General features: G+C 39.5%; 1 protein-coding gene across 8 annotated transcripts in view; it reads left to right on the forward strand.

The window, feature by feature from the left end:
- The window catches only part of NCOA7 (nuclear receptor coactivator 7), a 168,810-nt gene that overhangs the window by 122,722 nt on the left and 28,216 nt on the right, over positions 1-17,872 (forward strand). For 5 of the 8 annotated variants that reach the window (XM_004469058.4, XM_071218651.1, XM_012529221.4 and 2 more), the window contains 2 exons: positions 4,180-5,225; positions 5,887-6,055. In XM_004469058.4, coding sequence (XP_004469115.1) covers positions 4,180-5,225; positions 5,887-6,055 — 1,215 coding nt within the window. The remainder of the gene's footprint in view (positions 1-4,179; positions 5,226-5,886; positions 6,056-17,872) is intronic. The other 3 variants (XM_058307389.1, XM_012529223.3, XM_071218650.1) reach the window with 1 other exon arrangement.

Raw genomic sequence — 17,872 nt, forward strand, 5'->3', positions numbered from 1 at the left:
CTCTCAGCCCTTCTCCAACCCCAAGCCCACCAAAGCTGCCACCTGACAGTGGACACTGACGTAGCTTCTAAATTCTGCTGCCAGGAGGGTTCAGAGCGGGAGGCTTAGGAGGCAGTGTAGCAGTAAGCAGTCCAGCACGCTGACCACTTCTGGAGGCATGCCGCCTGGGTTCCCTGCCCTGCCACTTCGGGCTCCATGCCTGCATGAGCTACTTCATCTGGAGCCCCAGTTTCCTCATCTGTAAAATGGAGTTAATGGTAGTCCCCAGTGTCTATAGCCTGGCACGCAGTAGGTGTAGGCTGCTGTTACTGTTTGAACCTCAAATTCATAGCTGATACTCAGAGTACGTTGTCCCATGGGCTTGTTGTTATCCATGCAGATTGAGGCTTCTCCTGCCTCTTACTGTGTGCTTCTTGTGTGCCATGTGGAAATGAACAGGTCATGGCCCTGCCCTTAGGGAGCTTGCAGTCCACTGGGTGTGCCAGACAACTAGACAGAAATGGTAATTAAACAGGGCGAGGACATGTCTAACTGCCTGGGAGATTTATGAACCCATAGATGAGGAGGAGGGTGGAAATGAAAGAGTTTTAGAAAGGAGAGACAGACCTTGTGTTCTCTGAGATAAAAAGAGGGAAAAGAATATGTAAAGATTGAGGGAAGCTTGAAAGTGGATGGTGAGACAAACGGGCATTTCTTTCCCAGTGGTGGCTTCTAATGAAGTAATCCTAATGCTGGTCTTCAGATTAGGGTGTCATGAGAATTCTGTTTAGTAATAGAAAGGGAAGGCACATCCTTGCAGAAAGCTTTCTCTTAATGTGAGGTGATATCTAGTGATCTGGGGTTCAGGGATAATGCTGTGACTAGACAGAGAGGGGAGAGTTAAAAAGTGGCTCTAATTTGTTGAAATTATTTTACACTTGTGCATTGATTCCTGCCTTGGATGCATGTATATAAACAATTTTCAGACTAATGAACAGTAGGCGCACAAATGAGCCAAGCAGAACGTCTGAGGGGAATCAGTGTGAAATGAACTACTTCAGAATTCTTCAGAATTCCATATACTTGTTTAAAAGTTTACAAATTGCTGAAAAATTTAATTATTACTAAAAGTTGTGTGTAAATAAGTACAAATTATCTAGCTGCAGTATCCCAATTTTTAATGTGTCTGTGCATGTGTGTGTGTGTGTGTGTGAAAAATCTCATCTTTACCTTCAGGTTTGTGTTTTTATAAAGGGCATTTCATAACTCCAGCTGCCACAGGGAATTGAAAGTAACAGCTGAGGGGATTATTGATTGGCATTAAGGGCCTAGCCACGTCTAGAAAACATTAAGTAACAAGAGGGCCAGTTGACCCTGTTATGTACTTTGCCCCAGCAAAGTTTGGCAGCTGAAATGCAGAAAAGGCAGATAGTTAAATTAACCTTGAGTAGAGAATTTACAGCTTGGATTAAGTAATTTAGGAGGCTAACTAGAGTGCAGTTCAATATATTCTTTGGAGGGGGCAAGCTACATTAGGAAGGAAGAGGTAAGGAAAGGACTTAGATGTTCATGGAAGAAAGTTTTGCTTTTTAACTAAATATGGGAAGAACTTCTTGCAGCCCTTAATATGCCAAATTAAAATTTGACTCCCAATATGGAAATTATGCCACATTACACTAACTTATCTGACCCTGGGATTGAAGCATTTTTAACATCTCCTGGGATGCTAATGGTGGGCAGAACATTTTGTGTGTGTTGCTCCCACTACATACAAGTTCCTGCAGGACAGGCACACTGTGCTTTAGTTTGCCAAAGCGTTGCCGATATAAAGTACCAGAAATGGATTGGCTTATATTTATAAAGGGGATTTATTTGCGGTATAAGCTTACAGTTCCAAGGCTGGGAAAAGTCCAAACCGAAGCACCATGTGAAGCGCTTCCTCCCCGCAGTCAGCAGCCAGGTGTTGAAGCAGGATGGCTGCCCGTCTCTGCAGGGGTCTCTGCCATTCTGCAGCAGTAGGCAAACTTGGCTTCGGGCTTGTCTTCTTGAGCTGCTCCATTGGCCCAGCCTCTCGGGGGCTTCATGCTTAAGAGATCCTCTAGTCCCCTCTCACATGGCAGGATCAAATATGGCAGTTTCCTTTTCCTTGGTTTTCCTGTCTCTCTCCCTCTCTTTTTGTCTCCGTTTTTATCATACAACAAGAGGGCAGAGACTCAACATGAGTCATGCCCACTGACATAGTCCAATCAAAAGCCCAAAGCAACCTTATCAAGAAAGCTAATCAAAGGGTATCGCACCCATAGGAATAGGTTAGTTTAAAAGCATAGTCTTTCTCTTTTGGGGATTCACCAAATTCAAACTGCCACACACTGTTGCAGCTATATTATATCATGTGGCATTTAGGACCTGTCTTAGTTTGCCAGCGTTGCTGTGACAAATATTACACAACTGATTGGCTTAACAACAGGAGTTTATTGTATCAGTCTCAGAGACCAGAAGTCCAAAATCTAGGTATCGGCAGGCCACGCTTTCTCCCCAAGGTCTATAGTATAATGGCTTGCATCTCTGCCTTTCGTCGCATGTGATCTCTCTCTCCCTGTGTCTGCTTTTCCAGTTTCCACTGACTTCTGACCTGGCCCCTCTCCCTGTGGCTTTTTCTCTTTAAGGCCCCCATAATACAGATTTAGGCCCACCCAGAGTCAGTTGGGCCATACCTAACTAGGATCTTAGAAGACTCTACTCACAAATGAATCCACACCCTGACTCGCTGAGTATTCAAAGATACTGTTTACAAATGGTTTCACACCGTAGGAGAGTGGATTGAGATTGAAAGCATGTCCATTCTTGGGGTATATGATTCAGTCTGCTATAGGGGCTCAATGAATGTTTATTGAGGTGAATTAAAGAGGCTTTTAGAAAGCATTTGCCAACCCTAACGCTTATGTAGGCTTTTATTTTCTATTGGAAAAAGCATGCATGTTCTATGCAAGTGATTTATGAAATAACTTTTGGAGAGCATTTTCTTATAACTTGAGAACTGCCTGGTGCTTTGTTGCTTTGTTGGCATAATCATTTATTTCAAAGCCAGTATTGGCTTTGTATTGCCTGATTATGATTATGTCTTTTTAGAAAATAAAACTATTTCTGGAATCTGGCAATGTTATTTTTAAAAAAGATTTTGTATTTCTGTGCTTTAACCCACTATTTGGCAGCAAGGTAAAATATGGGATTTGCTTGAGATATTCCTAGTCATAATTTAAAAAAATGTGTCTTAACCATTTATTTCAAAATTCAAAGAACATACATAATCAACTTTTTTGTGTAATTCAGGTTTGCACAGTAATGTATCTGCTACTTATAAAAAACAATTGACTACATCCCAGGACAGTATGTTTAAGCTGATAACCAGTTGCCCTGTTGCCATAAAGTAAAAAGATGTGGTTATAACATGAAAGAGGTGGTTAGTTAAGAAATTTAAGATAAGTATTATTAAAATTATTTTTAAAAAACACTTATTTAATAAGATTTACTATGCTATAAATTTTTTAAACTACAAAATGGCTCAAGTACTATATATACATTTACATAAATGACAGTTGTTTCTTCTTGCATCTCTTTGGAGATTGGGAGAGTATCTGTTATTGGAAGCATTAGGTTTTCCTAAACCAGTAAACCCAAAATCAGGATTCCGGGTTAGTCTTTTCACAGAGCAGTTAAATGAGTAGCTGTGAAATAAACGAGCCATTCAGAATTAATGCAGTCAGTTTCTAGATGATTATATGAAGGAAAAGCTTTGAATATTTAAGGAATTTCAGTCGTTGGTGCTAAAATATTTCCTCTCCTGTCTTTTCTTCATGAAAATCAGAAACATTATTATTTCATCCTTAAAAATCTGACAGGTGGCATGTTTCCATGTTCATACATGACTTCAGAACCCATTCATGTTTCTAATAGGGTATGCAATATCTCATGGCTCTCTTTTGCCACTTCTGTTAGTTGACTTATGTTTCATTTTGAAGTCAATTTCTTGATTTCGTTTCCTTATTCTGAAATCATTTAAACATAAATTTAAGTTGCAGTATATTTATGTTTTAGTTTTGGTTTTTATTGTTGCTTTTGTTTTGTTTTTTCCTTTCCTCCATCTTGTTTTTGGTTTTGTTTTTAACCATTCCATGTGCACCCACCATTTTTCCCCAACAGTGACCTACCTCAGGATCTTTGTCCTCTGTACAGGCCTGGAGAATGGGAAGACCTGGCTTCTGAAAAGGATATCAACCCATTCAGTAAGTTCAAATCTCTCAGCAAAGAAAAACGACAGCAGAATGACGAGAGAAACATCACTTCAGACTCCAAATCAGCAACACCTTTAGAGAAATCAATAGATTGCACACATATAAAGACCCCAGAGAGCTCTGTGTCTGGAAAGTTCAAGAAACTGGAATCTTCTAAGGAAGCAACCAGCAGATCGACCACAGGGACAGAGGTCAGTAAGGAACCTCTGGACACTCACACTGCATTTGAAGCTACAGCCAAAGGAAATTCCTTTTTAGGGGAAGATGATGACTTTGTTGACTTGGAAGAACTTTCTTCTCAAACTGATAGTGGAGTGGACAAAAGGGACAGCTCAAAGGAGTGCCTTACTCTTGACTCTGGGGAGCTAAGGAAGACTAAGTCACAAACTAGCAGTTCTGCTACAGACAAGCAGCTGCAGTCAGCCCTGAGCTTTTCAGGAACAGAGAGTGATGCTGAACTGAAGGGAACCTTAGATCTAGAAGCATGTGAGAAGCAAGATATAATGCCAGAAGTGGACAAGCAATCTGGTTCCCCACCAAGCCAGGTAGAAAACACACTGAACATACATGAAGACCTAGATAAAGTTAAACTCATCGAATACTACCTTAATAAGAACAAAGAAGTGTCACAGTTATCCGAAAATTTGCAGAAGAAAGAATTAAGTGATGACAAAAGCATTGAACCAGTGGGAATAGACATTACCCTTAGTAGGTCTCTTCCCCAGGAAGGTGATTCCCCAGCTGAGGGCAGTAAAGCACCAGGTGAAACCTGGATGAAAGAGAGAGAACCTCTTCCACTGGCACTAAGCTATGCTACAGAAGAAAATAAAATGAAAGAATCTCTGGACTCTTCTTTGGAATCTTCCCTGGACAACAGCTGCCAAGGTGCACAAATGGATAATAAATCTGAAATTCAGTTATGGCTATTAAAGAGAATTCAGGTGCCCATTGAAGGTAAGTCATTATTCTTGTAATGTCTTTTTAGTCTGCTATATAATTGCCTTTCTAAAACTTGCATGTACAGTAGCAATACAATTGAGGACAGTGAGTATTTTCTCAATAGAAGAGTATCCTTGCTGATACATGAATGATTGGGGACAAAGTTAGCAATATCTGATATTTGTTTTGGAACTTGCCTATGACATAGATTGCTAGATTTCCATTTCAAAAGTAGTTTGCTTTTTTTTTTCCATCTTTCAAGTGTCTTTCCTTTTTGACTTTGAATTTCCAAATCTAAAGAAATTTAAAATGCTTTGAGGATATATCGGTTTTAAATTGAACCATTTTATAGTGTGATTGGGTTTTCAGTACCCTTCTTTAATATATATTCTTATGGATTGTCACACTTCTCCACTAATTTGTATTGTGTTGGTTTTTATGTAGCATCTCACACAATGTAGAGCTGTCCTGAACCATCCAGTATTATTTTACTTTTGTGCTAAAGAAGGTTTAGAATTTTTAACCATTTTTGGTGTGCTGTTGTTGTATGATGCTTTCACCCTTACACTTTGGCTTTCCATCACTAAGGGTTTGGACACTCTTCTTTGTAAGTTTAAAAGTTTCACTGTGACCAAGATTGTCCATATTGAGGAAACTTTTTTCACATGTGCTTCAGATATACTTCCTTCAAAGGAGGAGAAAAGCAAGACTCCACCCATGTTCCTGTGCATCAAAGTGGGGAAGCCAATGAGAAAATCCTTTGCCACTCACACAGCCGCCATGGTCCAGCAGTACAGCAAACGGAGAAAGCAGCCAGAATACTGGTTTGCCGTTCCTCGGGAGAGGTGAATGTGGGGTAAAATGGGAAATCTGTCTTTAAATAGATTCTAATTGCATCTTTTTTTTTTTTATTATAAAATACTCGATTTTATTCTTGAATAAGAAGTCTCTTAATTGTACATTTTAGAATCTCTAGAAGGACATTATTTGAGTGACTTTCCATTAAAAGGTGGTTTAATATAACAAATATGAGCCCATCCGAGGTACTGTGTGCCAACCACTTTCATAACTTTCTATACAGCTGATTCTAAAATGGTGGAAGATTAAGATATTCTCAAATGACAGTGATTAGAAATGTTCTTCCACTGAGAATAAAAAAATACTATGGAGCAGATCCAAACCCTTTAAGTGCAGTAGAGAGGCATGATTATATATATTTTAAGTCCTTGAAATTCTGGAGAACTAAAAATTACTTTGGTCTCATGGAGGGAGCATCTGTGACCCAGCACCATGAGAAATAGGGCCTCTGATCAACTGAGTGGAATTTGTGTTTTTAAACCACCAAAAATGAAAATGTATGGGTTATCTGACAGTCTAGTCTAGCAAGGATAGTGGTATAGAAATTCTTCAGCAGTTTATCACTGAAGATAACATTTTTAACCAAAATAATTAGAAAAAATTTTTTTGAAAAAATGAGGTATTTTCCTTCTAGACATGTAGCAGAATAAAATTGTTTTTTTGTTTTTTTTACAGAGAACTTGCAGTCAGTTTTCAAAATTGTTGAACCCACACATCTTTCCCTTTTCTAACTTGTCAATGAACATTGTCATCTGGGTGAGACCTTTAGGCTAGTACACCTGCCAAGAACAAATGCACCCAGTGAGTTTCATTTGGCATAAATTCTCAAAGGCAAAATTAAATTCCTAGCAAGGGTGCACCTTCTATCTGATTGCTACCTAAAATGACAATTCTCATCAAGAGAGAAGTCTTGTTTTAATAGATTATATATATATATATATTTTTTAAAAGATTTATTTATTTATTTAATTTCCCCCCCTCCCCTGGTTGTCTGTTCTTGGTGTCTATTTGCTGCGTCTTGTTTCTTTGTCCGCTTCTGTTGTCGTCAGCGGCATGGGAAGTGTGGGCCATTCCTGGGCAGGCTGCTCTTTCTTTTCACGCTGGGCGGCTCTCCTCACGGGGCGCACTCCTTGCGCGTGGGGCTCCCCCACATGGGGGACACCCTTGCGTGGCACGGCACTCCTTGCGCGCATCAGCACTGCGCATGGCCAGCTCCACACAGGTCAAGGAGGCCCGGGGTTTGAACCGCAGACCTCCCATATGGTAGACGGACGCCCTAACCACTGGGCCAAAGTCCGTTTCCCAAGATTATATTTTAATATGAAAATAATTGAGGATTTTAATTAATGAATTTGCTAGTAGATTTTCCCTGTACATATTTAAACATAAACTCACGTTAACCTAGACATTAGCATAATTTGTTTTGCATTCACGTGATCTTATCCTCTACAAACACCTGCAGCCCCCACAGTATCTCAGTGAAGCTGTACATCTGGGCTGATGGGAGGGGTATGTTTTATGTAAGAATGTTTTGGCAGAAGCACTCTAAGTTTCTGAAACTGTCTTAGAATTGGAGTCAGAGTTTCACAGCTTGACAATACCTTACTGATTTAGGCCAGTCCCCTGACTGATAGCTGAAGAAAACGTAGTACCGAAACCATCAAACTCATCCTGTGCTGTGTGGACTTCGGGGGTCTATTTTACTTTGCTTGACTGCTCAAGCAAATACCATGCAATGGATTGACTTAAACAATGGGAATTTATGAGCTCACGCTTTTGAGGCTAGAGAAAGTCCAAATCAAGGCATCATCAAGGTGATACATCCTCCCCGAAGACTGTGGTGGCCTGGGGCTGGCTGCTGGAGGTCCTTGGTCCTTAGCTTCTCATGGCAGTGCACAAGACGGCCTCTCCTGGCCCTTTCCTTCTCTTCTGGTTCTGTTGACTTCAGCTTCTGGCTTCTCCTTCTATGGCTCTCTCTGTCTGAATGTCATTCCGCTTAGGTAAAGGACTTCAGTAATAGGGTTCAGATCCATCCTGATTGAGGTGGGCCACACCTTAACTGAAGAAACCTCTTGAAAAGCTCCTAATTACAGTGGGTTCATACTCATATAAGAATGGATTAAGTTTAGCAACATAGTTTTTTGAGATACATAGCTCCTAACCCCCACATGGTCTATCTGGAAACAATTATATATATTACTTTTTATTTGGAAATATGTAGTGTTTACAATATAATGAAATTGTGGAATTTTTAAAATTCAGTTTTATTGTCTTCAATGGATTGTATGCACTAAGAATGCTTGTACAATAATTATAGCAATCTCACACATATAGTTATTTTACTGTTGTTCTTTAACCCAGAAGTCTATAGTATTAAAATAGGACTTGTCTTTGACCTCTTATGCATGTGGTTTTGTGAACTTTGTGAAAGTAGGTCACTTGTTGAATTCCATTCAACTGTATTTTATAATGTCTGTGACTATTTGACCAGCAGATAATCTGGCATACTTAGTTTTCTTTCTTGAACTAATTATTAATTAACCAAAGATTTCCTTGGCAGCATTACTTGGCACTATTTTAATGAGAATAGGTTTTTTTTTTTGTAGCTGTTAGGAAATTTTGTTTTAATTGCTCCTGTATGTATTTCTTACACTAGAGGAACCACATTTTAGTTTAAGATGGGGAAATGTGGTTAATTCTCTCTCATGTGTCCCCCTGGGGGACAAAATTGCTCTACATTGAATCTTACTGGTCTGATATCAACCATAGCCTGTGCACCCTTCTGAAGGTAATTGTGAGCCACAATAAATAAATAATTTGGGGATTTTACTACTTCAAACTTTATTTTACTTGATCATTTTTCACAATACACACTCATCTGTATATACTTGTTTCCTTAATGAAACCCTAATTTCTTAAAACAAAGAATTTCATTTTTTAAAAGTTTTAACTTATTGATAATAATTTTGCATCCATAAACACAAACTATGCTTTGAGAATCGATGGTGTAGGATAAGTGGTGTAGGATCAATCTGGAAGATAAGCCTAAATTGATAACAAATTCTACAGAAAATATGATCGCCAGTTATGGCAGGCATTTATTTTTGCACAGACCCATGCCAGAAGGTATCTGAGATGTAAGAAGAGAATACCATCTCCTGCCCTGAAAAAGGTATGGCGTCTTGGGCTGCCCCGCATTGTCCAGTGGAATGTGAATCCAGAATCAGGCAAACCCAATGAGAATCCCAGTCCCCTAGGAACTGTGGGCCCTAGAATGAGTACTTGAAATGTCATTTCTTAATTTGAAAAATGGGTGATTGTGAGAGGTAAGTAATCAGCTCATTAATTGAGCAAACAGTTCCTGAGTACGTACTTCCTCGCAGGCCCTGCATAAATAAGACTGGTCCCCTCTCTGAGGAGCTTATGAAAAGCTGTTGAAAACAGGGCCTAGCACTTTCTCTATATTTACTATATGATTGTATTCCAAAGATATGGATACTGCTCTCGCTGTATTTTTTAAACTATAATTTTTCTTTGTCAATATAAAGAGATTATTTGATTTTTTTGAAAGAACCAGTAGTTCCTGTTGAAATTAAAACGTTTCTCTCTTTTCCAATTATTTATGGCCTCTTAATCTCTGAAATATTTTATATTATTCCTTTTTAAAAAGAAATAAGATGGAAATGCAATTAAATAACAGGAATTTTGTAGGATTTGCCAAGTCATGCATAAATATTTAATCCAAACTGAATTAGTTGGTTAGTGTGATTCGTGTAATAAGTAAGCTAATAGGGAGTAGGAGGGAGGGGGGAAAGTAGAGAAACTGACACCTGTGGGCATTTAAAAAATTTTTTTAACTTGAACTTTTAACATTTGAACATACAGATAATCGAAAACAGGCCAGTTGCACAACCACTATAAGCTTTTTATATTTAGTTCCAGACATAAGTCCATGCCTAAATATTTAGCATTTGTACTTAACAAAGATGGAATCACCTGGTTCTATTTTGTAATTTGCTTTTTTCCACTTAATACATTGTATACATTTTCCACATCAGATTCTCACTATGTTATTATCTATTTATATATAAACAATAAGTTTTCCTGATTAATCGCTTCCTTACTTTGGATATTAGGTTGCTTTGAATATTTTGCCATTATAAGCAATGTTACAGTAAACATCACTGTAAAATCCTGCAGATAGTCTTGCCAAATCAGAGGATATGCTTAAGGCTTTGTATACATGTTATGCATGAAAACAGTGTGGCAATTTATATACCCACCTGCAGATTATAAAACTGCCCTTTTCCCAACATAAGAATTCTGAGTATTTTTTACCTTTGTTAATTTCATAATGAAAAATATAAGTAGAATGTAGCTTGAAAACCATGTCTATTTTAAGGTAGATTGGACATTTTTTATATAACGTTTGCTATAAGGTAAAGTTAATAGCGACCTGATGATTTTAATTCTCTGTGATTTCTTTAACAATTGAAAATTTTTTATACTTTGATATGCAAATATATACCTTTAAGTGTTAAAAATTATTCTAATATGCCATGTTTTTAAATCAGCTTCTAATTAAATCAGCAAGTCCTTCGATTTATATTAGACAGTTCGAGTTTGTACCTGCATACGTTTTTATAACACTCATCAAATATAAATTAAGCTGATTTTGTTTCAGAGCATGAAGGTTTCTTACGTAACTGTCAAGAATGATAGAGCTCAACAAGTGCTTTATAAAAGTTGGGATTGTTTCGTCATTTCAAAATAAAAATGAGTAATGTCCATGTACCTGTCTTTTTTAACATGTTACGGAGGTTTTACACATAGTTCTTAGATTCCTGTTTGAGACAGCAGTAGTATTTCACAGTGCATGTCATCTCTCCGCTGTTCTCCCTGGTTGCCTAGCCCAAGGCCTAGAACCAAATGTTCAAGGCCCACTTTTAAGAAGGGTGCCCCTTCTTTAGGTCACCATTTCCTCAATGATGATCAGCAGAGACTAGTCTCATAGGCAAATAATAGGTGTTTTATAGTTAATTATGTTCCATTGTTAGTTCTTCTGTCTAGAGTAGAGCTTTTTTTCTTGATTTTGTTGTTTCCCAGATGATGCTTTAATTTTTTTTTTTCTATTAGAGAAGTTGTAAGTTTACAGAAAAATCGCTGGAGGAAAGCTTTAGGCTCATAATTGCTACTCTCTCAATTGGCTTCTATAGGAATTTCTTAGTTTTATTTTTTGGTTTCTGCTTTCTTTTTTTACTATTATACTAGTATAATAGAATACAATTGATACTATTGATATTCTGATATAATAGAATACAATTGATTTACCTCTAATCACATTTTAATCTTATGAGATTACTTGGATGTCCATATATATTTAAAGCCTATTTTAGTTTCCAATCTATGTTGGTTTTAAATTCTTTATTATAGCAAATGCAAATTGGGATTTCATTCCTTCTTCACAAGTCTGGTAGTACCAGGCATCCATACAAAGGCCCTATATCTAACCTTTTGGCCACCAAAGCTATATTGTCTTGTTAAGAGTGACTGGTTGATAACAGATCCTAGTCAGGATCTAGCTTTAGCTCTCTTTGTATCTTCTTTTTGTCTTTCAAAAGTGCTTAATCTTAGTTCTAGAACATTTAGAACAAAGCCTGAAAATCAGATGGACTGAACTTTGCATGATGTACCATCTATCCGGAACCTTACTCTTGTTAAAGCTACGGATGCTAAACATCATTGGACCCTGATATAATCTGGGTGCCTGACTTGCAATCCTATGAAATGCATCAGATTATTCCAGTTAAACACATACTTTTACAAGGTGCTCCTGTGATCTTTTCACCATCCAAAGTAGGATTATCACTTTTCAAAACTCAGAGGGAAACATCAAAGAAATCATCCTGGCAGCTCAGCTCTCAGTTTCCCCAGATCTAAGAGAGTGGCAAGAGGGAAGGCAGGGCACTAAATTGATGCTTTCCTTGACTTGCTGCTAGGCATGGTGATTCCCCTTACTTTGTATGAGTTATCTCATTTGATATCACCATAATTCTTTGAGGCACGTGTTGTTCTCCATTTTACAAATGAGGAAACCGGGGCATGCTGAGTTTCAACACCTTATCCAAACTAGCCAATATCAAACCCAAGATTTATTCTCCACTTCATTTTATTTCAAATCCAGTGCTTATAACCTTACACCAGAACAGGCCATTGAAATGCTGTTAAATATATTTTCTATTTAAGCTGATAAATCATCATAACGGGGGTGGGCAAGAATACTTTATACACACGAAGTCATTTCATGGCTAGTGAGGGGATGTAGATTTGGAGCATCCCCAAATTTATTCATCACTAATTGCTCAAGTGCCTTCCATCTGACCAGATATATTTCAGTGAGTATGGGGAGAGTAAGTGGCTGATATTTTATGGAGGACATCCCATGGGTGCTCATTAATTGAATTGAGATGGTCTAATCAGAAAATTGCATGGAAATAACATACTTGACTAAAATTTCCTTGCTAGATTTGTTCCTGTTTCTTCTTTCCCTATCAGATGATTTAACTTAGTGGCAGGCTGTCTAGCATTGACTCATTATTAGCATAAGGAATTTCTTTGAGATACCATGTTTGCCTAGTCTAAAAGAAAAACCAAGCAAGATTCCATCCTCCAAAGCTATTGTCACAAGATCCATATCCTCGGCTCTTGTTCCATCTTCCCTGGGTTATAATGAAACCCATTTACCTTCCTTCCATCCTGACCATTCTCTTGGCAACTGGTCATGTTTCCGCCAGGAGCTACTAGGAAATGTGAATCAGAACTCTCCCTTGGCCTGCTTGGAATGCGCAGCTTCCTCCCCCGCACCCACCTCACCTCAGTGCATATATTAACTCAGGTCCCCTCTAAGAAGCACCCCCTGTGTGGTGCAGATGCCCCTCTGCTGTGCTGCCACCCATCACAGCACTTACCACACTGCTTCAGCCCAGTGCACTGCCTGCCTGGGCCTTTTACCACCCGGCCTTCAGCTTCCAGAGGGCAGGGACCAAGCTTGGCAGCCTTTTGTCCTAGAAGCCCCATAAGGTCTAGTAAATAATAATCATAAATAGTAGTTGGATGGATGCATGAGTAAATGAGAGCTTACCATCTAATAGACCAAAATATTTAAATGCTTGACTTCTTCCAACGGAAGTCATATATAAACTATGTACAATATTTAGAATGCACAAGGAGAAACCAAGTCTTATAATTTTGTTATCCAGAGCTAACTACTCTGTCATTTGTGTAGCCTTTCAGTCTTTTTATGTGAGTGGATTAATGTAATGTCCAATGATATGTATATATATATGTGTGCGTATTTATACTATTTTGTAAACTGCTTTTACTTAAAAGCATCTTTCTCTACCATTAAATATTCCATCTGCATGTATTTAGTGAGCATGCATTACTTTTATAATGAGAAGCAAAATCACAAAAAGGAAATTGATTCTCCTATTAAACCCATTTTACAATGGGAAGATGTCCAAGTGCTAAGGATGCTCATGAAGACCAAGCAAAATGGTCTTAATTGCCCTCTCTGTAGAGAAGGAAGAACGAATTAAACTAATCACAAGCTGACCTAGTTTTCTAACATGAAATCTTTAACCTTAGTTAATACTAAATTTTCTGACCCAGAGTCACCTTGGCTTTTAATGGAATCAGGCTAAATTGGAATTTTTAATGATACTATGGGACAGAGTGCCAAAGTGCACATTTTGTACAGCATCAAAGTGCTGTACTCTCCAGAACAACTTAGGTCCTGCTCCGCCAGTTTATAGCTCAGAATACAGAGCCCGCAACTTTTAGGTTTCAGATACCATTGTGTCACACTGTATTCTTACTGTGATGCTTTTAAGGTGAGAATATTGTCAATAAAGGGAAAAAAATAAAAAGGTCTTCTGCAAAGCAATCCTGAAGAAATATCCCTTTCTTCATATTTATTACCATTTTTCAAAAACACACTGAACAACTATAAGTAAGTCATTTGTGTAAATATTTTCACTGCTTTTGAAAACAGTACTTTAAAATGTTTTGAATCAACCTTGTGTCCTCTCATTCTTTTCCTGGTCATTTTCCCTTTTGTTTCAAAAATGTAGCACTCTAGAAAATCATCATCACTCTTCAAAAGCACCTTATTAAGTGCCATGGGTCAGTAACTTTGGTAACCAGCTTTGGCAAGTGCCTGGAGTTAATCAGTGACTATGTAGCCAGAGCTAAGCTTATCAGAAAGCAGTCCCCTTTATAAGGGGCTCTTCAGCTGGTGGCTGTGCTTTCCAGGGGAGGAGCGCCAGGACTTTGGAGAGGAGCTGGGGCACATTTCCACTGCAGGCTAATAATCCCACCAATGGGGGCTGCACACAGTGTTTGGGAGTAAGTATGCAGAAACAGTCCTCGTGCTGGGGAACAGCATGCAGTTATAGGCTACAAACCTAAATGCCTGCAGGGTGACGCGTCGGAGGGGTTCCTCGCAGCCACTCTGCAGGAGGCAGCTGCTGGTGCTGGGAAAGCTTCCCTCCACCTTTTTCAAAGGAACCTGGAATATGCGTGGTGTGTATCGAGTCTCCCCAATTTTTAAGGATTGGTCCCTATTTAAATTTTTTTAAATGGATGAGCAGACCAAACAGAAGACATCTTCTGCCGAACATAGGCTCTGGGCTGCCAGCCTTAAGGGTGCTAGCATTGCTAATAATACCAACTTTCAGTTTTTACTTATTTTCCAAAGATCTTTTTTATGACTATAACTGTTGTTTTGCTCAGTGATCCTAAAAAGAGCTTTCCTATTATCTTGGGGGATGCAGAACAAAGAAGTACATTTAGTTGATGCTTGGTCAACACTGTTCTCTTTTTAATTTATTTATGTTATTTTAAAGAAATCTTAGATTACATAAATGTTATGTAAAATATTTAGGGGATTCCCATATGCCCCACTCTCTCCCCCTCCCACACTTTCCCACATTAACCAAATCCTTCATTGTGGCTACTGGAGGTTCTGAGGGGAGGGAGAGGGAAAATAGGTGTAATATGGGGGCATTTTCTGGACTTTGGAATTGTCCTGCATGACGTTGCAATGACAAACAAAGGCCATTATATATTTTGTCATAACTTACAAAATTTTGCAGGATAGAGTGTAAACTGTAATGTAAACTATAATCCATGGTTAGTGGCAATGCTTCAATATGTGTTCATCAATTGTAACAAATGTACAACACTGTTCTCTTTTGACAGTCACACTAAGACCCTCCAATGGGTACTGCACAGGTGGGGGAAACCTACCTATTGGTTTCTTTTGGAGCCATAAAATATTGAAACCTGAAAACAACAGGGCAAGGCAATGGCCTTTTACTCATAAGGACCACAGGCCAGATCGTCGAGCCTGGGGCAAGATTTTAAATGATGGTACTTATCTGGCCAGACCTCTGTGGTCAGAAAGTACTTTGCTATCAGAGCAGGCTCTGAGGTTGTATTCACAGTTTCAGACTGACGGTACTTTTGAATAGCTTTAATTCATAATCAGTAATGCAGGGGAACAGTGGCACTGCATGAAGGTATTTTTCAGCCCTTTATAAGTCACTTTTTCCTCTCTCCTTTCCTTTCCTGTCTTTCAGCATTTCCTATTCTCTGAGCTCATGTGCTCAAGTAGGTTTCTAATGTGATAGCTATTAAACTGTTTAATGGTCCCTGCTTACAATTTTTTAATAAGGTGAGTGGCTGGGGGCTATAATTTGCTCATATTTAGTTCAAACTTCTTTTTCTACCAGTTCTGTGACCCTTGAGAGGATAATACTGTTTTAGCTGCTCCTGGATTACTTTGGTTAAGTTTATTGGTTTACATGGTAGCAAGACTTTAGATTAGCATGTAGAAGAAACTTTCTAAAAGATCTGTTTGGATATACAATGGACTTCCTTGCACATTTAATGCTCCTGATACCAGAATGAGGAGTTAGGTTCGCCTATCCTCAATTTAGAAGATTAGAGAGATGAAGGAACCTATAGCTAATAACAGGTGGAACCAGTTTGGGAGCTCTGGTCTGTGATATGGAAGTCTTTGTTTTTCCTAATTTACCCCCACAGCTATGTAAAAAAAAGGAAAGAAAGCAACAATAAATTAAATCCCACCCTAACTACTAGTGAGTCTTGTTTACTGAAAATCGATTGTAATTATACCCAGAATCCCTAGACCTAAAGTAAGAATAGTAGAATAATGTTTTGTTCCAAGCATCACCTCTTAGGTTTTTCAGCAGGTTTTGCACCACCCCCCTCCCCCCCCACTGCCAGCTTGTCAGCGACAGGCTTTTATGAAACAGTGAGACCAGACTGACCGTAAAGGAAATAGGAAGGCAAATTGGGTCCCACGGTGAACTGCCCTGAGGTTGACCCTAGGTCCACCTAACCTGCTGTTTGGCCTGGACGAGTTAGTTCTTCTGTGTATGCATCTGTTTCTTCTCGTTAAATAGGAATGACACTAACAGTGCTACATGGTGAGGTTATGATGAGAAACAAGCGCTCGGGGTCAGGCATTGAAGGAAAGGGAGTAGTTGCAGCTGCTGCCCCTCCTGCACTCTGCAGTGCTTCGCTGCCTCTGAAACACGGCTGCTGCCTTCCGAGAACGCGCACCGTGCGCGCCTCTGAACTCTTTCAGAGATGGCAACTTTCTCTGCTGAAGGAGAATAACTGGAACATAGTGTCTCCCATCAGGAGCCTCGTGGTAAAGATGAGGCCTTTTGAGATTTATGAAGAAATCCAATTAAGCCCAAATTCCTAGTTTAACAGGAAGTCTAAACCGAGCTGGCATACCAACTTTTGCTAGGTCGGTTGGGCCTGGTTTTGTGGCGGGAGGAGCGCGCTCAGCAAGCTCAGGTCCCGCTTTGACCATCGCCCGACACTATTGTAGCCTTTGTTTCCGGACCCATCTCGACCTTCCGTACTTGGCTCGGCAGCAGTCTCTCTGCCTGTGGTTCTGGCCGTGCTGCGGCCATGCCGCTGTCCTGCTACCACCTGCTGTGCTGCGTCCCTGATGCCTGCCTATGGCAGTGCTACCCAGCGACAGATCCTTCCTGCGCACATGTCCCCTAACTGTGTGCCATCTGTGCTACTGTTTCCTTCAAAGTGTTTTTTATAGGACTTAAATCCACTCCTCCTTTTTTAAAAACTTATGCCAGGGAAAAAAAATTGATTGAGAAATGCACCCATCCTTTTCCTGACTAGTAATATCTGTTAAATCAGAGATATATGTGCTAATTCCATTTATTATTAATGGCTTTAAGTAAGCATATGACTATTAAAATAGGTTTTATTTTAAACCTAAACATACACTGTGTACCCTGTGAAGTTGTTCGAGTTGCCCTGGCCACACTTTGGGAAACAGAGGCCTCAGGATAAGATCCAAGCACTTCATCTGGTTCCAGGGCCTTCTAGAATCCCGTGGCCCAGCCCCACTGGCTTCTTTGTTCGCCTCTCCTGCCATTCCATTAAGCAAAGAAGTCGTCTCACGCTTTGATTCCTCCTGCCCGAAGCTCCTCCCTTGCCTGATGATTCCAATTCAGCATAAACATCACAGCTCAGATGCCCACCAGCTTCTGCCCAGATCGCCTGTGCTGGGGTGATTTGTTTGCTCCCACCCACCTGAGGGCTCTCAGGCAGGGTCCCAGAGCAGCCGCAGCCCCATCACAGGGGAAGCCTTCCCTGACCCTAGCCATAGTTACCTGGGCGCACCTTTGTCATCAGTTTTATTTGAAAGAAAGGGAGGCAGCAGCATGAGCATAGAGGCC

Source organism: Dasypus novemcinctus, chromosome 11, assembly GCF_030445035.2.
Source record: "Dasypus novemcinctus isolate mDasNov1 chromosome 11, mDasNov1.1.hap2, whole genome shotgun sequence".
Classification (NCBI taxonomy): Eukaryota; Metazoa; Chordata; class Mammalia; order Cingulata; family Dasypodidae; genus Dasypus; species Dasypus novemcinctus.